This window comes from Molossus molossus, unplaced genomic scaffold (assembly GCF_014108415.1).
Source record: "Molossus molossus isolate mMolMol1 unplaced genomic scaffold, mMolMol1.p scaffold_m16_p_7, whole genome shotgun sequence".
Classification (NCBI taxonomy): Eukaryota; Metazoa; Chordata; class Mammalia; order Chiroptera; family Molossidae; genus Molossus; species Molossus molossus.
The window spans coordinates 3,917,600-3,942,168 of NW_023425401.1; the positions used below are offsets into that span (position 1 = coordinate 3,917,600).

General features: G+C 51.3%; 1 protein-coding gene across 1 annotated transcript in view; it reads right to left on the reverse strand.

Moving 5' to 3' along the window:
• The window catches only part of VOPP1 (VOPP1 WW domain binding protein), a 47,591-nt gene that overhangs the window by 14,766 nt on the left and 8,256 nt on the right, over positions 1–24,569 (reverse strand). Inside the window, exon 2 of the mRNA XM_036247657.1 lies at positions 4,750–4,808. Coding sequence (XP_036103550.1) covers positions 4,750–4,808 — 59 coding nt within the window. The remainder of the gene's footprint in view (positions 1–4,749; positions 4,809–24,569) is intronic.

Here is a 24,569-nt window from a genome sequence, read left to right on the forward strand (position 1 = left end):
TTTTTCTCTCCCTCCCACTCTATCTGAACAAAATATCGAAAAATGTCCTCAGGTGAGGATAAAAAAATAAAATAAAATAAAATGAAATGAAATAAAAACGCAGTCATTAAATATATATGTATGGCCTCTGTTAGCTGATAACTGTAATGCTGGAATGACATTCAGGAACACGCAGAGACACACTGACAAATGAAACAGGACAGAGCCCGGAAATGCACCCTCACATGTACTAATATTCGACCAGGGAGCCAAGAACACTGAACAGGGCGACGAGTCTCCTCCACAGAAGGTGATGGGAAAACCAGACAATTACAGACAGAAAATAAAACTGGACTCCTCTCTCACCCCACTCACCAAAATTAACGTACAGTGGGCGAAAGACTCAAACATTAGACCATGAACGCCTAGAAATGAACATGGGAAGAAGCTCCCCGACGTCGATCTTGGTGATGGTTTTGTCAGAACTGATAATACAGTGACCCGACTTTGTTTTAATATGTTTCTATTGATTTTTTAAGAGAGAGACAGAAAGGGAGAGAGAATCATTGATGTGAGAAACATCGATCAGCTGCCTCCTGCACGCCCCCTGCTGGAGATCGAGCCCACAACCCAGGCATGTGCCCTGACCAGGAATCGAACTGGGACCTCTCAGTCCACGGGATGACACGCCATCCACTGAGCCGCTGGCAGGGCAGTGGCCTTACTGTTTAAGTTTCGGGACCCTTCCCCTCACTGTGAGTAGAGAAGAGGGGTGAAAGAAGCCCAAACCAGCAGGTCTAAGTGACAAGAACAGGGCTTGTCTTTGTCCTCCCTGTCAAAACCAAGACTTTCAAACTATGTCACGAATTAGTACATGAGTAAAGGAACAAATTAACAAGTAAATAGGGACCAGCAACGACCTCCTAGTGCAGCCCCTGAAAAACCTGAGAATGGTCCACCCTCTAACCTAGGAAACAAGACGAGAAAGGTCCGTCTCCACAGGACCAGGCTGAACCACACTTGCATCAGGAACAGAATCAAGCGTACCCAGGAAAATCCATTGTCCTAGGAAGAAGCAAACTATGTTCTCGCCCTGCTACCCCCATACCCATCCTTCTGCCACCTGCCAACTCGGGAACCACAGTCCAAGTGTCCACGCTGCTGTTTATTTTCCAAGGTTCGGGCTTTCTGTAGCAGCAGAGGCTCTGCCACCACTCGCTGGTTCCCGGCCCTGGGCGCGTGGAGAGCTGCCCAGAGCCCACCTTCCTGCCAGCCAGGCTGTGACGGCTTCCCAGCTCTGCCCTCCCGCCGAAGTCCCCGCTGTCGGGCTCCAGGGCCCAGTTAACACAACGGCAGGTGAAGAAATGTCTCTAAGAATGGGCTGTCGCCTGGCTGGTGTGGCTCAGTGGATTGAGCATCATGCCATGGACTAAAAGGTCCTGGTTCAATTCCTGGTCAGGGCACATGCCCAGGTTTCAGGCTCCATCCCCAGTAAGGGGCGTGCAGGAGACAGCTGATTGGTGTTTCTCTCTCACATCGATGTTTCTATCTCTCTCCCCCTTCCTCTCTCTCTATAAAAAACAAAACAAAAATCAGTCAATAAAAAAACATATATATATATTTTTTTTTTTTAATCCTCATCCGAGGACATTTTTCCATTTTTTGTACAGACAGAGTGGGAGGGAGAGAGAGGAAGAGAGAGAGAGGGAAACATCGATGCGAAAGGGACACATCGAGTGGCTGCCACCCGCACGACCAACCATGGCCAGGGACAAACTGCAACCGAGGTACGTGCCCTTAGCGGGAACTGAACCCGGGTCTCTCTGGACCGCAGGTGGACGCTCTAACCGCTGAGCCAAACCGCCCAGGGCTAAAAAAACATATTTTTAAAAAAGGAAATGGGCTGTCAAAGTCCAGTGAAAATCCTAAAGAAAAGACAGACCAAGGAAACCCTACAAACAGTCCCTAGAGACACCACCAGGCCATGGTCGGTTGACATGAAACAGTTGGAAAAGGTATCGCCGACGGCAGACACTGAAGTTCCCTGTGTTGGCTGGACCACTCCAGGCCCGACAGGTGACTCCCTGCGTTCCTAGGTCACCTGAGCTGAGCTGTTGCAAGTGGACTGGACTCTTGAACACTTAAGCAGAACGTTTTTTTCCTTTTGGGGAGAAGGGAGATTACAGCTAATGTAGTGACAGATTTCTGCTGGGTCACATTGGCTGAAGCCTGAGAAATTGCATCTGTTTTGTTTCTTGACTATCTAATTATAGACTAAACATCACGTTGGCCGCTGAATGAGCCAAAACACTTATGAAGAAATCATTGAAATACCTCTGGCTCAGAAATGTTTTTTTCAAGCACCCTGTTGGAATGCATGCTAATTAACCATACAATTGGGGGAAAAAATATCATGGGACTTTTTGCTATTTCTAGTAGAGAGAAAATATCTGTTTTCCAAAGATAATCTAATTATACACCCTAATGTGTATTTTTTTTCCCAGTGTGTATTTTTTAAAATATGTTTTTATTGATTTTAGAGAGAGAGGAAGGGAGAGAGAGATACAAACATTGATGAGAGAGAAACATTGATCAGCTGCCTCCTGCACGCCCCTTACTGGGCATCGGGCTGAAACCTGGGCATGTGCCCTGACCGGGGATCGAACCGGTGACCTCTTGGTGCATGGGACAATGTTCAGTCCACTGAGCCTCACTGGCCAGACACTTGGTCTGTATTTCCTGAAAAACGTTTGGTTCTACTCCATCTCTTCCTTGTCTTCACTACACAGTGGAGGTCACGGTTTCTGTGAGGCAAACTCACCTCTCACCTCGAACCCTCCAGTGTGCATTCTGGGGTGACAGGCTGGGATGGACAGAGCACAAAGGAGGTGCAGGACAGAAAAACATTCCCTCTGACAGCTTCCAAAACTTTGTAAAAAAAAAAAAAAAAGAGATGTGCAGAGTGAAACATGCTTAAATTATTTTATCAGGGCACTTATGTGAAAAATAACTTTGTGGTTTAAACGTTAGGGTCATAACTTCTTTTACGTTATTCAGAAGTAACCTTTGGTACAGTTATTTTGTTTTCTCATAAATACTGACAAATTATTTTGCAGACAAGTAAGTCTGTAACAGAAGGATTGATCACCTACATGAATGTTAAGATGACTATTCAAGATTCAGAAGCTGGAAAAAACTCCCACTATCTGGGCACTCGGGATTCACTTATGAACACAAAACGAGGCAGGAAAGTGGCCTGTTTCCCTGTTGCTTCCTCCCCACGCACAACGAGGCCACCCTCCTCCTCCTCCACCGGCCTCTTCAAGATCGGAACTGCCCAGGAATGGCTGGTAAGAAAGATGTACATACTGGCCAATTAAGAAATCGCCCTTTTGGCCCTGGCCAGTTTGGCTCAGTGGCTGAGCGTCGGACCTGCGGACCAGAGAGTTCCGGGTTCGGTTCCTGCTAGGGGCACGTACCTCACACACACACACAAAAGCAATCGCCCTTTTGGCTCCTCTTACAGAGTTCCGGTGCAATTCTCCTACACACTGGAATACACAGCCTTTCTGCTGGGATATTGGGTGCGTTGCTAAAAAATCTCATGTTCTGCAAAATTTAATACTACAAATAACAAAGGCTTGGGGGGAAAAACTGGTTTGGGGCATTCCACGAAAAACATACGGGACTTCAAAATACAATCAAAAGTAGTCATTAATAATCTGGAGAGTTAACCTGGCCACCTCGGCAGGAGGCTCAAGAACACCTAGCGACTAACACGGCAGAAATCAGAAATACATACGAACAGGTAAGTGCGGTGGCGCTCTAATTAGAGCGAGACTGGCAGGCCCCAGAGCACAGAGAGAGCCACGCGAGGCCGTGACAGCCGCTGTCTGGGGAGCGGCCCCAGGGCCAGGGGATTGTTGAGACCACACACACACACACACACGCGCGCACACCCAGGGCCAGGTGACTGTTGAGACCACACACACACACACACACACCCAGGGCCAGGTGACTGTTGAGACCACACACACACACACCCAGGGCCAGGGGATTGTTGAGACCACACCACATACACACACACACACACACCCAGGCACCCAGGGCCATGTGACTGTTGAGACCACACACACACACACACACACACACCCAGGGCCAGGTAACTGTTGAGACCACACACACATACACACACACACCCAGGGCCAGGTGAGATCACACACACACACACACACACACACACACACCCAGGGCCAGGTGACTGTTGAGACCACACACACATATACACACACACCCAGGGCCAGGTGACTGTTGAGACCACACACACAGGGCCAGGTGATTGTTGAGACCCCCCCGCCACACACACACACACACAGGTACCCACAGTCACAACAGCTGAGCGGGGTTGTTTTCCTGCTCAGGTTCAAACCCCCTCCCCCACCCTCGTTCCCGTGGCCTAGGAAAATCCATAGAAATGACATCAAGTTGGCCTTGCTCACACTTCTGGCCACTGACCGATCACGCGTGAGCTAACATGCAGCATGGAACACGGCCCCGGCACTTCACGCTGTCCTCAGCGGAACAGGCCTGAGCAGGCTGAGTGTCCGCAGGGCTGTCAGCTGCCCCCGTGAGCAGAGCAGGTGAATCCGGGGTGAAGGCCTCCCAAGACAGGGCCTTCCCCATCCCATAACCAGGCCTATTAAAGAATGACAATTCCCAGGCCAAGACATGTCCCCAGAATCAAACCAACAGGCCAGGGCAGATACTCACATGTAATATGTTGGGTAGAGTCCTTCAAAATACCAGCAGTGCTTTTTGGCCTCTGTGCACTGAAAGAGAAGAGGGAGACCTGGTCACTGGGGGACAGGCTGCAGGGCGTGAGGGTTTCCCAGAAGGAAGCAGGAAGGAGAGGGGGCGGAGCTGAGGGTGAGCAGCAGGACCTCAGGAGGGACCGGTGACTGAGGGAGACTCACTCACCTGGACTTTTTCAAAAGGGAAAAGAAACACAAGAAAACAAACATTTCCCTATTATTTTTCTACTTTTCATATATCTAAACGCACCAAGTGCAACCCATACATGAAAGAGGCAAACTAAAGACAATCCATCTTTAAACGCACATGGTATTCAGATATCTAAAGAATGCTAGCCCGCTGGTGTGGCTCAGTGGGTGTGAGCGTCAACCTCATGCACCAAGAGGTCGCTGGTTCGATTCCCGGTCAGGGCACATGCCCAGGTTGTGGGCCTGATCCCCAGTGGGGGGCATGCAGGAGGCGGCCAATTGATGTTCTCTCTCATTGATGTTTCTATCTCTCTCTCCCTCTTGCTCTAAAATCAATAAATAAAAAACACATTTTTTAAAAAAGAAAGAAAGACCCCAGGAGCCCCCTGTGCTTCCCAAGGAAGTCACACACTTGACATTCTGGAGAGGCGAACAGAGCAGGAATGAAGCCACCTGGTGGCCCGACTATCTCACACAAGTGACAGCAACCCAAACACCACCGCTGTGAAAATGCCAAGCAGAAATGCTCCCACTGGCCGGTGTGGTTCAGTTGGCTGAGCATCATCCCAGGCACTGAAAGGTCGCTGGTTCAATTCCCCATCAGGGCACATGCCCGGGTTCCGGGCTTGATCCCTGGTGAGGGGTGTGCAGGAGGCAGTCGATTGATGCTATGCTCCCCCATCAATGTTTCTCTCTCTCCCTCTCTCGTCTCTCTCTCTCTAAAAAAATATTAAAAATAAAAAAAGAAATTGTCTGACCTATCTGAACAAGGATTTTCTAAAATTATCCACTCATGCCATTATTTATTAAAATTCACAAATTCCTGCCACCATGATCTAGTTCACTGACCCCTGGCGTGCATATAACACCTTTGAAATAATCCTGTACAAAGCTACCAGCAGCAGGAACATGGAAAGGCATGGGCTATTGTCTTGCCCAAGCACCCTCAGCCCACCCCAGCCCCGGGCAGGGCTGCTCCCTCCACGGCCTTTCCAGGAGGGGTACAGATGCCCTCCTGTCCCAGTGCAGAAACAGACCCCAGATCCAGAGCAGAATGCCCAGGGAGAGGCGAACGCAAACGTCACGTGCTAAACTAGATGCCTTGTGACAGCGTGAGACACACTGGGGCTGTGTTTTGTCTTCAGTGCTTCGAGACACGTGGAGACGCACCAGGCAGCCCGAAGGGCCCCCGTGCTATGAAGGGAAAATGAGTTTATTCAGGCGACGGCAGTTCCCGTCCCGTCCCGAAAGGAGGCTCAGGCAGCAGCAGAAACCCACTTTCGTCAACCAAGAGCAACTTCAGGTCTCTGCCCCAAACAGCGCGCTCCACCAGCCCCCGTGACCAACCAGGGCTCCTCGGCAGGCACTGCACGTGTCTCCCCTTTGCTCTCCATCACCGCCAGAGACGGGCACGCCTCCTCGACCCTGAAACTCACGATCCACACAACCCAGAAGCAGCCCCCCGTGCCGCGGACCCCACAGCCCAGGCAACACCAGAAGGCAGGCCCGAAAGCCCTTCCCATCCCAGCCGAGACTCAGCCCCACAGGCCTGGCTGGGAGCCAGAGACACCCAGACTGCCTGCCCACCGCAGGGGCCTCCCCTTTGTTTACAGAGCTGCCTACCCAGAGGCAGCCACATTTTGGGGACCCCTGCACCACATCTCCTAACTCTTAAGGTAACAACAAAATTAACATTAATGCAGTACCTCTGAGGGTTTTGTTCTTGGTTTGTGAATATCACAAATACCATTTTACAGATAAAAAAAAAAAGAGCCGGGGTTCCAAATGGGTGTCTTACCTGGAGTCCCAGTTTCTTCGTGGTGGCAAAATTGACAACCCTGGGCGTCATTTCTCCTAGACTAGTCCCATCGCCCTGCGGAGCCACCTCCCCCCTCCAGCTGCCCCTCGTCCTGACCACAGGATGGGGGAACAGATCCGGACCGAGACGTCAACCACCCGCTCACGGCCCTGCTGCCGTAACAGGCTCTGGGGCGGGCTCTCTCGGCTCGGACCTCCCACGTGCTTGGCTGCCCAGGCGGGGTGCGTGTGATCTATGGGGGATCACAGCACTGTGCCGGGACAGTGCCGGCCCTGGATTGTCACCACAGCTCCGCACCGGCAGGCACACTCACACACGGCTGTCGGGGAGGAATCGGGCAGGAAGCTGGACAGAATCTGGGAGACGACTGCTGCATCTCTGTCACCAGCCTTCTCTCCACGGTTATTGATCACGGCATTATTTCCACTAGCAGAATCCCAGAAACGATGCCCGTGCCCACTCCTCGTGAGCCGGTTAAGCCACGACGGTGCACCCACGGTGGAGGGCTGCGTGGCCACAGGAAGGAGGTCGCAGAACCCGTATGAGAGGATTTCCAAGGGGCAGTGCTAGCTGAAAAAGCAACACAGTCGTGCCCCCGTGACAACGGGGTTCGCTCTGATGGAGGCGCTCAGGCAGACCTGGATGGGACAGCCTGCTACTCCCCGGGCTGCGCGGTGCAGCCTGTTGTCCTGGGCTACAAGCTGGTACGAGATACGGCACTAAACACAGCAGCAAGTGTAACACATGCGTTTGTGTACCTACACACACCTAAAAGAAAAGATACAGTAAAACTACGGTATAAAAGAGAACAAATGGGCCCGCTCGTGTGGCTCAGTGGTTGAGCATCGACCCACGCACCAAGAGGTCTCGGGTTTGGTTCCCGGTCAGGGCACATGCCCAGGTTGTGGGCCCGATTCCCAGTGAAGGGCATGCAGGAGGCGGCCCATCGATGTTCTCTCTCATCAATATTTCTATCTCTCTCTCCCTCTCTCTTCTCTCTAAAATCAATAAAGAAAACAAATAAAAATAATAAATAAATGTTTTTTAAAAAGTGTTACGAAAAGAAAAGATAATAAATGGCACACCTGTATTGGGCACTTAGCATGCGGGGCTGGAGGACGCTCTGGGTGAGGCAGGGAGTGAGTGGTGGGTGAAGGGGAAGGCCACGGACAGCCCTGGACACAACTGCGGGCTTATGAACACTGCACCCTTGGGCAGTGCTACCGTTACGAAACACCAGACGAAATCGAGCCCGAGAGAAAATGATGCAACCGTGAGCTGCCGAAAACGCGAGATGCACGAGGCTACCCCGGAGACAACACGGCAGATTGCCTCACAGTCGTTCCTTTAATAGGCAGAGAGCACACTCTGCCACGACAATAAAAAGGGCAGCATAGTAAACACATAAAACAAAGCACAGACCCTCGAGCTCATTAACGAGTATTCTGCACGGCCCGCAATTGCATGCCATCGACCGTCACAGCCCGGCAGTGCAGTAGGTGTGTGCCCACCAGCATCACACCGACCTGTGAGCAATGCATTGTTACAATGTGACCATGGCTCCGGCGCTGAGCAATGGAAGGTTCTGGGCTCCATCGTAATCTCATGGGGCCACTGCCGAACGTGCAGACTGTCACTGAAGCACCGAGGACGCATCACTGTACAGGCAGCCCTCGGAGGTGTCACCGGCTCTGTCCCACCACCATAAAACGGGTTCACAGTAAAGCAACAAACGTGCACTTTTTGGTTCCGTAGTGCATGTAAAAGTTATGTTGACACTGCACTGTAGTCTATTAAGTGTGCAATAGCATTGCGGCTGAAAAACATATACCTTAGTGAAACCATGCTTTATTGCCCCGATGTGCTAACCACCATCTGAGTCTTTAGTGAGTCCTCATCTTCCTGCCGGTGGGGGGTCTCGCCTCCATGTCAGTGGCTGTGGACTGATCGGTGTGGTAGCTGAAGGCTGGGGTAACTGTGGCAATTTCTTAGAATAAGACAACAGTGAGGTCTGCCGCACCAATGGACTCCTCTCTGTAGCATGTGCTACCGTTTGATAGCATTTCACTGATAATAGAATTTCTTTCAAAACTAGAGTCTATCTCTTCAAACCTTGCTGCTGCTTTATCAACCTAATGCACACGATATTCTAAACCCTTGGTTGTCTTTTCAATGATCTTCACAGTCTCTTCAGCAGGGGTAGATTCCACATCAAGAAACCACGTTCTTGGCTCATCCGTACGGAGCAACTCCTCATCCGTTCAAGTTCCCTCTCGAGATGGCAGCAGCTCGGACCCAGACGGCAGCATCAGGCCCCGCTTCTGTCTGATTCCAGTTCCTGCTGTTTCCACATCGGCAGTCACGTCCCCCGCTGACGGCCGGACCCCCCAACGTCGTGCCTGAGGGTCGGGATCACCTTCTCCCAAGCTCCTGTCGATGTTGAGAGTCTGACCTCTTCCCACGAACCACACTTGTTGTCACCAGCATCTAGAATGGTGTGTCCCTTCCAGAAAGGCCCAGCAGAGGAATCAGTCTCGGGACAAATGTTTTCCTGGGCTCGTTCTCCTGTGACACCCTCTCTTCTAAGGAGAAGCCATGTTTCCAAGCCTCTTGAGGACAGAGATTCTAAATATGTGGTATCTTACATGTATCGTGTGGTAGTTTTCCAAAACTCCCTAAATAGAGCAAACCCATCTCCAAAAAAAAAAAAAAAATGTTTCAAATGTGAATGAGAAAAAAAATCAATGTCGGGGTTTTATGCCCACCCCTAAAAGTAGCTCTGCCTACTCTGCAAAGATGATCACCATGGTTTCTTAAGAACTGCCCAGCTACTGAAAAAGAAAATGTATTTCTTAGGAGAGGTCATTTCAGGGGCTTCCTGTTACCCCGCCCCCACCCCCCAGCATCCTCAGTAACCAGGGCACTGTCCAGGGTTCTGGGTGAACCGCAGCCCCTCAATGAGCTCATAATGTGTATCATGGAAGCAATAATAAACACAGCCATCTCTTTATTGAAGTGATCATAAATAGTAGAAACATACAATTTACAAAGTATCAACAAAGCAGGATACACGAGACTGTGAAAAACCATCAACTGTCAGGAGCAATCTGACCAAGGAAATCTCGTGTTTAAACCACAAAGGAATGCCGGTGGTCGGGGAAGAATACTGGGCCCTGTAATTAAAGAACAGGCCATGTATCCATGTAGCTAAGCCCTCCTAAATATAGCTATCTGTATTTAGCCAGGATCTAAATAAGCCCCAAAGAACAATCCTTGCTAATCCTCAGTCATAATCCTCATGCCGATGTAAATTATTCCACATCTAGTCATATTCAAAACAGAAGGACCCAGGATGCTACTGTTTGATAAAATGGTCCATCCTCGTTCTGTTCCAAGTTGAAAGGATGGCTGTACCACAACCATCACTGAGGGGCTGCTGTTCACCCAGAACCCTGGACAGCACCCTGGTTATTGAGGATGCTGGGGGTGGGGGGGCAACAGGAAGCCCCGGACCTGACCTCTCCTAACAAATACATTTCCTTTTGCAGTAGATGGATAGTTCTTAAGAAACCATGGTGATAATCTTTGCAGAGGGGGTAGAACTACTTTTAGGGGTGGACATAAAACCCTGAAATTGAATGTTTCTTAGTTTATTCACCTTCCAACATTGTTTTTGGAGATCGGTTTGCTCTATTTAGGGAGAGTTTAGAAAACGACCACATGCATATTTAGAATCTTTGTTCTCAAGAGGCTTGGAAACTTTGCTTCCCTGGGTACTGGCATCTTAGAAGCCTTTGAGAGAACTTGAGTTATCTGTGGCTTTGGGACACTTGGGAACTAGGAGATAAGGTCTAATGTTCAAAACATTATGGATTTTATCCAAATTCCACCCCCTTTCCTTTTGTTCAGTGGGGAGGGGGGATGAGGTGAAATCTTTAATGGATCGTAAACTGCCAAATTAATGCTACTCTAACAGAGTGAATCCCACCAACATCTGGAAAGTGAGAATCTTTATTTCACTTGTTGTGGGGACTACATCAGTCAGTCTGTCCTGAGCCAGGAAGTTCATAAAGTGCCTCCAAATGGTCAGGAAACCCTGGGAGGATCAGCCTGGTGGCTCTTTGTCAAAGAGGACAGGTGCCCTGCTTGGCCTGGGCGCTGCCTTCTCAGGCATCAGAGCTGAACTGGACACACACTGTGAGCTCCCAGCTGCGGCCAGCTCCCGCCCAGCCAGCCACACAGGCCCTGAACACACGGAGCCTCTGGGACGCTGGCGGACTTGGTGCTCAGGACCAGGGACAGAGGCGGCGGACAGGGACGGGTCTGGCTGCTGTCACCGAAAAAATGTATGGAGGAGTGACAGGTCATAATGAGCTCAAGGTCTCTGAACTTCAATAACAGAAATAATCCTGCTGTAAATCCCGGCACTGCAATTTTAATCAATTCCCCAAGTACCAATTATTTAATCCTTAGGCTGACGGATATGGTGGTTTTCTGGAACACCTCATCTCCTTATTTTTAGAAATAAAGAGTATGAGGTGTCTCACAAGCATCATTTGTCAAAGGGAAGAAAACAGAGAAACTGTTTAAACAAAACAGAACAGAAATGAACGGCCCTCAGTGTCTTGCAGATGAAGCCCATCAGCCATGCATGTGATACCAGTAAACACCCGGGAGACCTACGGGGACCACATCTCAAGGAGCCTGGGGACATGCAGCTGCCAGACAGGAGTAGCTTCCCTGGGAAGACTGCAGCAACGTCCCCTAACTCACTCTGAATCAAGTCTCTTTGTCTGCGTGATCCTAACTCACTCGGAATCAAGTCTCTTTGTCTGCGTGATCCTAACTCACTCGGAATCAAGTCTCTTTGTCATGTGACCCGCTGTAGTCTTGAACAAAAGAACGGTAGCCAATGTCCTTGAGGTCCCCAATGCAGGGAGGTAGAAATCCTCATCTCCAGGACATGAAAATTAATCAATAACCCAAATTAAAAGGCAAACAATACAGGGAAGTATTGAAATACAGTAAGGCTGATATCTTTAAAGAATATAGAGCTTATATAACTTAATAAAAGGAAGATAAAAATCCCAATAGGAAACAATAAGATAGATAAGAGAATTCTCCAAAGAAGAAACACAGAAGGTCAATAACCCTATTCTGGAAGATAAAATTCATCAGTAGTCGAATAAAGGTACGTAGTGATGGTTCAATCTACCGACACCCTAATGTGCAGTGCTGATGAGGGCCTGAGGAGGCACCCCACCATGTGTGCAGGACATAAATGTAAGCCCTCAGGAAGACAGTGTTTCACCAGGGCCCCAAAAGCCTGTAAAATGTACATCACCTGAACAGGGTTATTACACTTATCCCCCCCCCCCAAAAAAAAAGAGTAACAATTGTGAATAAGAGTTATTAAGAAATAACAACTGGGCCCTGGCCAGTTTGGCTCAGTGGTTAGAGCGTCGGCCCGTGGACTGGAGAGTCCTGGGTTCAGTTCCCGCTGGGGGCATGTGCCTTGGTTGCTGTTTGTCCCCGGTCCCGGTTGGGGTCGTGTGGGTGGCGACCACTCGATGTGTCTCTCTCACATCAATGTTTCTCTCTCTCCTCCTCCCTCTTTTCCTCCTGCTCTATCTGAAGATAAATCCAAAAATGTCCTCGGGTGAGGATTAAAAAAAAAAAAAAGAAATAACAACTGAAAATAACTAAAATTTTCAAAATATGGGTTTGGTTAACAAATTAATAATACATTCAAAATACATACAGTAGCCATATCCTCTCAGATTGTAAACAAACGTATATCAGTATGAGAACATTTTGCTAAGAAATATAAAGCAGTGTATCTAGGAGAGTATATTATAGTATATTATCCATCAGAGAAGAGAAAATAATATGGAAAGACAGATACCAAAGTACTGACAATAAATGGTCTTTTTGGAAATACTAGAGATGATTTTTTTCTCATTGCATATTTTAGTGACCAGTCTCCTAGTTTTCTGCATGGAACTCATACCATTTTAAATCTTCTGTTAAATTTTACTTTAAAAAACAGATCGCTTATGGTCCAATAAAGAAATGGAGAGTGAATTTAAAGAGACGTTTAAATTAAGGAAATATAATTGGTTAACTAAAGCGAACATCACTCAACTAGGATTTAAATAAAAAGTAACCGATGAGCAAAGTTTGTAAAAAATAATATACGAGGAAAGGTATCACCCCTCAACCCCTAGCACTATCATTTGGCTCTCCGAGGACAAAATAAAGGGCGGGGTACCTAGCAGTTCTGGCAAGAAGTCTGTTATCTCTGCTCAGAACAGTTACAATCAGGCACCAAGGAGCCCGGAGCCCACCCAGGGGGCGAACCGCAACACCAACCTCTTTCTCTCTTGGCAGGGAGTGGTGAGCTGCTAAAAATACTCCGAGGTGCAACCTCAGGGCGCAGAACGGCTTGAAATGAATGCATGGGCTGCAGCCAGAAAGGTTTACGGGACAGTTTTCCTAATGCCACAGAACGTCATTCATTCCCACACTGACGACTGGGAGACTTAATTAGCGCGGTCTGAAAGCAGCCACAACAGACGGGAAGAGCAGAGCCACTGTTTCTGGCACCAAGTGAACAGAACCAACCTTGGTGATGGGCCCGAGGCCAACTGAAGCCCTGAACAGAGACCCAGCCCTCGGACGCGCCCCCTACGGACTGCACCCGGGAAAGTCGTGCCTGCAGCGGCAGGGCAGAGAGGGAGAGCCGGCATGTCAAAGGTCACCAGCTCAGCTCTGCCAACACCGGGTCTGTAATGCCGGCACCCTGCTGCGATGCCGTCACAGGAGGTGACGGGGAACAGGGCAAGGTCAGCTGTGTGCAGCCTTGTCACACAGGGCCCCCAAAGGGGGTGACAGGTCTATGCTTCAAAAGACTGCTCCTTTCCAGTGGGGCCTAAGTCTTTGCCAGCAGAACCAAAACCACCACCAGACTCAGGAGGAAATACCAGCTTCTCACCGTGTGTGGACAGAAATGTGAAGGACAGCAGCTTCAGGAGCAACATGCCAAGGAGCAAAGACGGCCCACTCAGGTCGCCCACTGCCCTCCCCACTGGAGTTATATTTGGGGAGGGACACAGGTAAGGGCATGAACAATAGGACTGCCCCCCTTTCCCGGGCCCTTGAGAAACCATCACCTTCCAACAGCGCCACCTCTTCCCACTTCAGCCACTCCAAACCTTGTCATCAAAAATCCAGCCCTCGCCCTGGCCGGTTTGGCTCAGCGGTTAGAGCGTCGGCCTGTGGTCCAGAGAGACCCGGGTTCGGTTCCCACTAAAGGCACATACCACGGTTACAGTGTGTCCCCAGCCCTGGTTGGGTCGTGTGGGTGGCAGCCAGTCGATGTGTCCCTTTCACATCGATGTTTCTCTCTCTTCCTCTCCTCTCCCTCCTACTCTATCTGAACAAAACATGGAAAAATATCGAGTGAGGATAAAAAAAAAATCCAGCCCTCAAACCACCCAGCAAAGTGTATGCCCCCCAAACCCACCTAGTGCCGAGACTCTGCCAGGCGCTGGACGGAGGCCCGGATGAATCAGGGCCCTTGGCTGCCCTCATCTCCGTCTTCCCCACATCCTTCCCTTCATCCTTAGCTCCTCTCCACAGCCAGGGAGGAGGCCGGGAGCGCCCAATGGGGACGTGCAGCTCGGAGCAGGGAAGCCTACCCAGCCAGAGCCAAGGTCCACGCCCAGCCCAGCTTGGTCCCACGACGCTGCCCCCCACCCTCCCCGCTGCCCCCAGGCCCCCGGGCTGCCAGGCACCTCGCTTCACCAGCGACGTGGAGAATCTGTGCTGCTAATCCACACTGGGGTCTCTCCGGGCCCAGCTCCCTGGGAAAGTGCTTGTTTCTGGAGCCTGAAGTGGTGGGCGCCTGCTACCCCAGGTGTTCCCCACAAACTCCATCCCTTCTGCAACCCGCACCGTGGACAGCCATCCCTGCTTGGGCCTGTCACCTCTAACAGTGCCATTCCGCAGTCTGCCTCCAAGCCCAAGCCCACACTTAGCCACGGTGCTTCTAGCTTCCAAAGTAATACGAAGATGCAAAGAACAAGTTCAACACCCTGAAAGGAACCATAGGTTTGGGACTTTTTCTAACTTAAGGCTCAAGTCTCTTCTCAAAATCAGACTATGAGCCTTTCTTACCAAGCTGCCCCCGAGCCACACACAATGAATCCCAGGCAACCCAACGCCCTGCTGACAGGCATAGTGGACGGTGACCTTCCACGGTTTAATGACAAACAGAACCATCTGTCAACAGAAACTTGGGGGAGAGCGTAAGACAGACACTTGCCCAAGAGGGTCAAAGGGCATTGTGTTTAACGGCAGAAAGCTGGAAACTAGCTCCATGTCCATCAAAAGAGAGCCAGGTAACGCGTCATGACCATTCAGACGGAAGGACTCTGATTCTGCAGAGAAGGCAGTGGGCGTGGGCGTGGCGCTGTCGAAGCACCTCCAAGGAACCCCTCCTACAAAATGAAGACGAGGGGCAGAACACTGTGTATAATGTGATCCCACCTGTGTCCTTTTAACAAAGTTATCTGAGTGTACACAATTTTAACAAAACTCAGAGGACAGCAAATGAAAGTTAACAGTAGCTCCCTCTGCAGAGAGTCCAAGGTTGGGAGGTAAGGGGAGGGAGACGCCCTCACATTCTGTATTATACCTTTTTTAACCATCTACATGAGTTCATTTTGTCCAGAAAATGAAAAACACCAACTCCATTATCCGTTGTCTGTGAAAAGAGGTAGCAAGGTCAATACAGACGAATTCCTCTGATAATGTAAGCATGCATTTCACTTGGTCTTCACCCCTTCACGACAAAGCTTCAAGCAGCCGAATTCAGTTTCTCCCTGTCGCCCTCTCCTGCCTGTCCATAAAGCAAAACTAATGAGCTGTGAAAATGGCCAAATGCGAGGCCCGAAGGAAGAGAAACACAGACTGTGAGTAACGCACAACTAGATAATGAGGTCTTCCAGGAGCAAGAGCCACGGTCCACTCAGGCCCTGCCTGGGGTGGCGCTCGTGTTCTTCCCTAACAGACGGTGACGTCCTGAGGACAGAGGTCCCCGAGTATTCCACCCTCCAGCCATGATCCTGGCTCAATAGATGGCTGCTAAATCAGCTACTCAACTGCACAGAACAGGTGTCAACTGAAGGGCCCTGTCATCAATTCAACACCCATGGAAGTCCCCAGTGTGGGGTGCAATGAGGGAGAGACTGTATTCAGTGGAAACAGTTCAAATGTGAAACAGCAGGGCTACAAGGCAGCCCGGGCAAGGAGGCCCCGTTGTCACAGCTCCAGCCGAGGACATGCAGTCTTCCAGGGAAACTCAAAGTGCACACCATGAAGCTGGCTTATATAACATAAAAGTGCCCGCCCCCGAGTCCTGATTGGTCCATTTCTATGCAAATGAGGACCTCACAATATGACTGGTCCAAACCGCACAATACTGATGGGTCATAAGAAAGCTGCTCTGATTCGTCAGTGAAGATGCAAAGGAGGCTATCACGGGGCAGCTCCAGTTGCAGGGGAAAGACTCAGTCCTATTGGTGGGATTTCCACGTGGGGGGGGGGGCGCTTTTACCATGGTTGACAGCAGGAGCTCATAAAATAAATGAACTCCCAGTCTGTCCTTGAGTTTGACTGGAGCAGATCTATTTGCTCAAGAGTCTGCTCTCTCCCCCAGCCCACCACCAAGCAGGAGAGCAATGACCGTGCCCACAGGATCATTGGGGACAACCATCAAGGTCACTTTGATTCTATCATCTATCACCCTCAAGGACTAATATACCTGTCCCGGGCTGCCTCTCCCCCTGTCCCACCACCAACGCAAAGCAGCACACAACCAACACGTGTCAGGCTGGGGCACAACCACAGGCGTCCTGGCCAGGGACGGAGAATGTATTCTTTCCTGCTCTCCCCCCTCCAGCCCCCTGTGCATCGCTGATTCTCCCTGGAGATAGTGTAGGTATGATCTCACCCTGGTGCGACTAGGAAAACAAAACAGACACCACTGCAGCTGGAGTCCCCGCTTGGGGTCACCCTGGTGCACCCCCCAGAGCTCAGAGGTGATAAGCTGTGCCTCAGGACCGCCTCTTCTGGTTGTTTCTAGGCTCCTGAGAAGCCCTGCCTTGCATCTGGTTTAGGTCACAGGCTTCTCAGCTAGCGGATCTGTGGCTGGAGAACGGGTGAAGGGAGTTAACGCTCTGGTGTTTAAAACTTAGTTCACAAACGAATGTATCGTCCTTCCCAGGGGATCCGCAGAGTTGCGAGGGGCTGTATGAGGAGCGTGCTCCCCGAAGGGGAAAGGCCGCGGCAGGAGGCAGGAAGTTTTTGCAGGCCTGGCTTCAGTAAGGTATCTGGACTGGATCCTGGAACAGGAAGACGTTAGCAGGAAAACTAGTGAAATTCAAATGAAGCCTAAAGCTCACTTAGTGGTGCTAGATCAATGTGGGCTTCTCTTTCAGCAAACGTCGTATGTCATACAAGATGTTGCGTTCGCCCTGGCAGCTCTGGCTCAGCAGTTAAGAGCACTGGTCTGTGGACAGGAGGGTCGAGGGTTTGATTCCCGGTCAAGGACATGTAACCCCAGTCGGGGTCGTGCAGGAGGCAACCAATCGATGTGTCTCTCTCACATCGATGTTTCTCTCTCTCTATTCCTCCCTCCCATCTACTCTACCTAAAAATCAATGAAAAAATATCTTCAAGTGAGGATTAACACAAAATAAAATTAAATTAAACTTGTTAAGTTAGTGTCGATTGAGTAAGAGGTATACAGGAACTCTGCATTAGCTTCACAACTTTTCTATAAATCTAAAGTTATTCCAAAATTAAAAGCTGAGCCCGGCTGGTGTGGCTCAGTGGTTAAGCGTTGACCCTGCACCAAGAGGTCGCCAGTTCGAGTCCCGGTCAGGGCACATGCCCATGTTTTGGGCCGATCCCCAGTGCAGGGTGTCCAGGAGGCAGCTGATCAATGTTTTTTCTCATTGATGTTTCCATCTCTCTCCCTTCCTCTCTCTGTAAAATAAAGAAAAAAAATTTTGTTTCATTTTTTATTTATTAATTTGTTTTTGTTACAGATGTTTCTCATTTTCCCCCATTGACACCCTCCTTCCCTTCCCCCTCGCCCCATCCCCAGCTTTGTTGTCTATGTTCATTGGTCATGCATACATGCATGTAAGTTCTGTGGTTTATCTCTTCCCCCACAAACTGCCCCCCCTCTTTTAAGAAGCTGATTGCAAACACATTGTGCCAAGAAAAATCCACAACAAAAACCGGAAGGCCCGGCTCAGAGAGGCCGAGAGCAGGCCGGGTGACGAAGAGGCTGCCAGGGGCCAGGCGGAGGCAGGAAGCACCGGCCTCCCGGCCCATTGTAAGGGTTACGGTCTTTATCCTGGGGCTCACCGGAGGCCACTGGATACTTGAAAGCTACCGTCAGACAGTCTCCCCGCAGGCCTCAGGCACACGGGGTGACGGCAGCCTTGGGTGTGCAGATAAACGAACCCGCCAGCGCAGAGACTGCTCAGCGTGGGAGCGGAGAGCGGAGACGCGGCCGCTCTGCTGACCCACGTTATGCAAACTGCCGATCGGGCAGAAGGCCAGGCACCTTGTGGTCCCCACCCCCAGCTGGGTGCGGACAGCCTGGGTCAGCTGTGCGGACGGGCCCAGCTGCAGGAAGCAGTGGTGGACTGGACATTACTTCAATGCTCTCACGTAAGGCTGACTCACAGCCCGGTCATACCTGGTCCCACCTCTGAGACTGCAGGGATTTCCCAAGGTGACTTTCCTGCTACAGGTGGGAGGAGTTTGGGGAGTAGCAGCCAGGTGACCTCCTGAGGCTCTTTTTGTTTTTTTCCTTTATTGATTTTTAGAGAGAGGAAGGGAGGGAGAGAGAGAGATAGAAACATCGATGAGAGAGAACATCGATTGGCCGTCTCCTGCACGCCCCCCACTGGGGATCAGGCCCACAACCAGGGCATGTGCCCTGACCAGGAATCGAACCGGCGACCTCTTGGTGCCTGGGTCGACGCTCAGCCACACTGGCTCTTTTTAACTCTGATGCCACATAAACACTGAGGCTTGGCAGGACATTTTGGCTCATTTTACAGGAAAGTCCTCTTCTTCTCTGGCATTTCAGTGCAGGGATCTACCATTTAAACCTGTCTCTTTCCACCAATAAACCTTGCCAGCTTCTTGGGAGTTACAGACTATGTCAATTTGAGAAACAGCAGGGAAAGACCTTTACCTCGGAACACACAGAGATCAGTGCCAGTTACTCAGGCCCTCACTGGAAAGTGAGGTCAAGCATGGTCATCTGCAACCAGCCGCCACGGACGTGTTTTTCTGGCTCACAGTGGCTTTAAGATAAGGAAACACTACAGGGAACTCTAGATGTCCAGTTTTTTCGTGAAAATTGTTTCAACCAAAATTAATTTCACATGTTAAGTCAGAATAAAAAGCACTTATTTGAGCAAAAGGAGCTGCAGCCCGGGAGACGCAGACGTCGGTAGCAACCCAGCTGCACCCCTGGAGGAAAAGCCAGCCCACCTGCCATGCCTGCAGTGTCCTGGGAGCCCCCAGGCCGGGTAGCCCACTCCCTCCTAAGGCAGAGTCAGACCTCCGTGTCCCTGAATAAGGTCTTCACTCACAGAAGAAAGAGAAGAGAAAAGGCAGCTAGGGAGCCCTGTTCTCTCAAGAGACCTCCCAGGGCCTGAGCCACTGTGCAACTCAGACAGGTGACAGAGCACAAGAGACCACCCAGGGCCTGAGCCACTGTGCAACCCAGACAGGTGACAGAGCACAAGAGACCTCCCAGGGCCTGAGCCACTGTGCAACCCAGACAGGTGACTGAGCACAAGAGACCTCCCAGGGCCCAAGCCACTGTGCAACCCAGACAGGTGACAGAGCACAAGAGACCACCCAGGGCCCGAGCCACTGTGCAACCCAGACAGGTAACAGAGCACAAGAGACCACCCAGGGCCCGAGCCACTGTGCAACCCAGACAGGTGACAGAGCACAAGAGACCACCCAGGGCCCGAGCCACTGTGCAACCCAGACAGGTGACAGAGCACAAGAGACCACCCAGGGCCCGAGCCACTGTGCAACCCAGACAGGTGACAGAGCACAAGAGACCACCCAGGGCTTGAGTCACTGTGCAACCCAGACAGGTGACAGAGCACAAGAGACCACCCAGGGCTTGAGTCATTGTGCAACCCAGACAGGTGACAGAGCACAAGAGACCACCCAGGGCCTGAGCCACTGTGCAACCCAGACAGGTGTCAGAGCACAAGAGACCACCCAGGGCTTGAGTCATTGTGCAACCCAGACAGGTGACAGAGCACAAGAGACCGCCCAGGGCCTGAGCCACTGTGCAACCCAGACAGGTGACAGAGCACAAGAGACCGCCCAGGGCCTGAGCCACTGTGCAACCCAGACAGTGACCAGGCACTGTGGAGACAAGTTGAGGGCCCCCAGCCCGTGGCATGCAGCATGTTGCTGATGACCCCTCACACAGTCTTGGAAAGACAGGCACCGGACCCAGGCCCTGCACGTTCTCATCAAAGTCAGGGTGGCGCTTCCTGTCTGGGTTTCCATGTTGTTGCTACAGTAAAAGTGACAGAGGCTTGACAACCTAATTACAACTGTCAATCTTCCTACAATGAATGAAGCTTGGAACCATTCAGGGAGTGAACAGCACAGGCACAAGACTTGTGTCTCGTAACTTCCTTTCAAAGTCTGTTCCGTGGCCAGAGGCGTTGTTAGAATCAAGATATATCTGGTATACTGGGTATTTGTAAACGTGGGAGTCAAGAATTTCCCCCCCCAAAAAGGAGGGGTGTGGGGTCAGTTCCTAGTGTAGTCCCTAAGGATCGGCCGCACAGAATGTCATGGGAAGTATTTTCATTTGTAGTTTTACAGACATGGGGGAGGCACCCGGACAGGCTCCTGGAATTCTCACAGTAAAAACCTTCCTAAGGGGCCTGCTGCCAAGGCAAGGGGCGCGAGGCTCACCCGGGGCGCCAGGCTCACCCGGGGTGCGAGGCTCACCCGGGGCGCCAGGCTCACCCGGGGTGCGAGGCTCACCCGGGGCGTGAGGCTCACCCGGGGCGCGAGGCGCGAGGCTCACCTGGGGCGTGAGGCTCACCCGGGGCGCGAGGCGCGAGGCTCACCTGGGGCGCGAGGCTCACCCGGGGCGCGAGGCTCACCCGGGGCGCGAGGCTCACACGGGGCACCAGGCTCACCTGGGGCGCCAGGCTCACCTGGGGAGTGAGGCTCACCTGGGGCGCGAGGCTCACCCGGGGCGCGAGGCTCACCTGGGGAGCCACAGGAGCTTACCTACGTCCCTAAGACAAGGTTACCTGGTCGGCTGTAAACTCTATCTGCTGTAAAAGAAATAATAGTTAGGTTATCAGTGTAGGCCTAACAATTTTGGTTTTGGTTTCAGTATTTCCCTTACAGAAACCAATGAATCGGCCTGGCCGGTGTGGCTCAGTGGTAGAGTGTTGACCCAGACACCAAGAGGTCACCGATTCGCTTTCCGCTCAGGGCACATGCCCAGGTTTTGGGTTCAGTCCCCAGCAGGGGGCTTGCAGGAAGCAGCTGATGGATGATTCTCTCATCAATGTTTCTCTTTCTCCCTCCCTCCTCTCTCTCTCAAATGAATAAAAACTTTTTTTTAAAAAAAAGAAGTACAAATTAAAAAAAGAAAAAGAAACCAATGAGACAGACAAACTTGGGGGTCAAAAGTAGACATTTCCGCCCTGGCCGGTTTGGCTCAGTGGTTAGAGCGTCGGCCTGCGGTCCTGAGAGACCCGGGTTCGGTTCCCGCTAAGGGCATGTACCTCGGTTGCAGTTTGTCCCCAGCCCTGGTTGGTCGTGCGGATGGCAGCCACTCGATGTGTCCCTTTCACGTTGATGTTTCTCTCTCTCTCTCTGTTCCTCTCTCTCCCTCCCACTCTACCTGAACAGAAAATGGAAAAATGTCCTCGGGTGAGGATAAAAAAAAAAAAAAAAAGTAGACATTTCCCTCTACCTTACCACATACCGTGGCTACTCATGTCCTGCGTCACCATATAAGGGCCCTTGTGCCCAAGTTTCATTGCACTGGTATCACCATGATCCCTTCTCCTCCACCCCCGACACACACACACACACTCACACACACGTTCACTCACCCTCTTCCCAGGCCTAACGCCCAGGCATCATTTTCTTCCAGACCCTAGGACCCCACAGCAGGGCTGAGGTCCACCCTGTTCATCGGCACCGCTGCCCACTGCTCAGCTCAGGGGACGCACTTAGAGAGACCGTCGGTGACAGGCACATCCTGGAGGAACGCTTCTCAGCAACCCTGGCCATTGCCCACTTGTTCAAACTTTACACTCTGGGATCTCTTTCCTCCCAACTCGTGCGATTTCTAAAACGCAAACGTTTACCCGGAACTGTGATCCCCGGTGAGGAAGGGAGAACTGGCCAAAGGCAGTCCTCACCCATTCACCGCAGAGGCACCAAGACTTGTAAGTGGTCAGGTACTTCTCCGAAGAGAAGACACACTTAAGGACGTGGGGTGTCTGCTACCTCACCACCGGACACAGCACCTGGCCAGGGGCGGCGTGGTCCGAGCTGGGGACGGTGCAGCTCTGCGTCGCCCCGCCCAAGGAGCCGACAGGGCACTGAGGAGCACCCTGCCTCCGCGGAGGTTGGCCCGAATTTCAGATCCGTTAGAGGATTTCAGGAAGGGACGTGACAGATTGGATTAGGGTTTCAAAAGGTAGTGCACGGGGACCCTGGGCTGAGGCAGGCACAGAGAGAGTACAGGTCCGGGAGAGGGGCATTCTAGTGACCTGAAGGAGGGGCATCAGCAGGCCTCGGGGCCCACAGAGGGTGCAGGAAGGGCGGGGCTCGAATGGCCCCAGGTTCCTGGAGGGTGGTGGGGACACTGACTCAGACAGAAACCAACAGGTGGCACTGGGGGAAGGGATCTGAGAGACCTCTGGGAGGCCTGGCAGAGATTTCTATTAGATAACTGGATCAATATGGGCCAGAGCTCAGCAGGGAATTCCTGCGCTGGAAATCTAGCCTTCGGATACATCAGTGCTAACACTGTGGATGAAGATTTAGATGCGGGAAGGATTCCTCGGGGTCTTTCAGAGAACAAGAGGAGGAAGTCCTCAACCAAGCTTAGCAGACAGCAGCATCTAAGGTGCAAATGAGGGGCTTGGGCAGGTGATGGTTCTAGAAGGAAGAGCCACTGAAGAGGGGGCGCTCCGCTGAATGCCGGGAAGGAGGAAAACAGGAGAAGGTTCTCTTCCTGCCGAAGTGCTTTTCCACGTTCAACTACTCACCCAAAGGCACTTCTAAGCCAAATGACAACTTAGGTTGTCACCTGAAACTTAAGCTACGCAGAGAAATACACTTTTAAACAGTCTCTTTAAAAATGATCACTCTGTCTGCAGACTTCGGAGGAGTGGTGTAAAGGGGGAAGGAAAGCAACTTGAGGGGGCTGGGAATGGGGGGGGGCAGGGCCGCTCTCCCTCCCTCCTCCCAGCTCACACCTGCCCTGGAGGGATTACACGGCACAAAAGTTAAGATGGTGACTTGCGACCGTCCGTCACCTTTAGTGCCTCATTTCCCCACACACAGAAACTAGAAAGGACAGCCCCTACTACTTTTTTTTTTTTTTTTTACTGCACACACGACCTCTGATAAATCACTTCACTTCTCAACCTCAGTTTGCACATCTGTAAAGTGGGGCGACCATGCTGACCAGGTTCCTGGGAGGACCGATGGCTGTGGGTGCCAATTCAGGGTCAGCAGGAATCCCCGGTTTGGGGCGTGGTGAAGAAAGAAGCTTTATTCAGTGCGAACAGCTCAACTGTGATACAGCACAGGCTGTGCGACAGCTCAGGGGCATCACAGCTCAATCATGAAGCCCTGGGACAAGGGGGTCCCCAGGTGAGGCCCCTCCGGTGGACGGCTCTGCTCTGATGAGGCAGCCTCTGTGTCTCAGCTCCAGCCAGGGAAACAGTCTTCAGTCTGCAGTGGGAAGAAAAGTGTGCTCCTCACACCAGAGGGGAGCTGACTTCAACCATGAAGGTCCCCACCCCCGGTCCCTGATTGGTCCATCCTCACTCAAATGAGACTCCAGTTTGATTGCTCCATAAGGCACTGTTCTGATTGGTCAGAATGGTGCTGCCCTGATTGGTCAGTGAAGGCGCTGATAGGATACACTGCACAGCTCCAACTAGAAGGGGAAGGCTTCGGTCTACGGGTTGAAATACAATTCCAGGAACTTCTTTATTGAATATTTTTTCTTTATTGATGTTAGAGAGAAAAGGATGGAGAGAGAGACAGAAACATGGATGAGAGAGAACATTGATTGGCCGCCTCCTGCATGCCCCCCACTGGGCATCGGGCCCACAACCTGGGCATGTGCCCTGACTGGGAATCGAACCAGCGACCTCTTGGTGCAGAGTCGACGCCCAACCACTGAGCCATACCGGCCAGGCCAGAAACTCTCTCTCTCTCTTTTTTTTTTAATTCTTCACCCAAAGATATTTTTCTATTTATCATTAGATAGAGTAGGAGGAGGGGAGAGAGAGAGAAACATCGATGTGACAGAGCCACATCGACTGGCTGCTTCCGTGTCCCACCACCCGACCAGGGCCGGGGACGAACTGCAACCGAGGTATGTGCCCTTGACCAGAATTGAACCCGCGACTCATTGGTCTGCAGGCAGA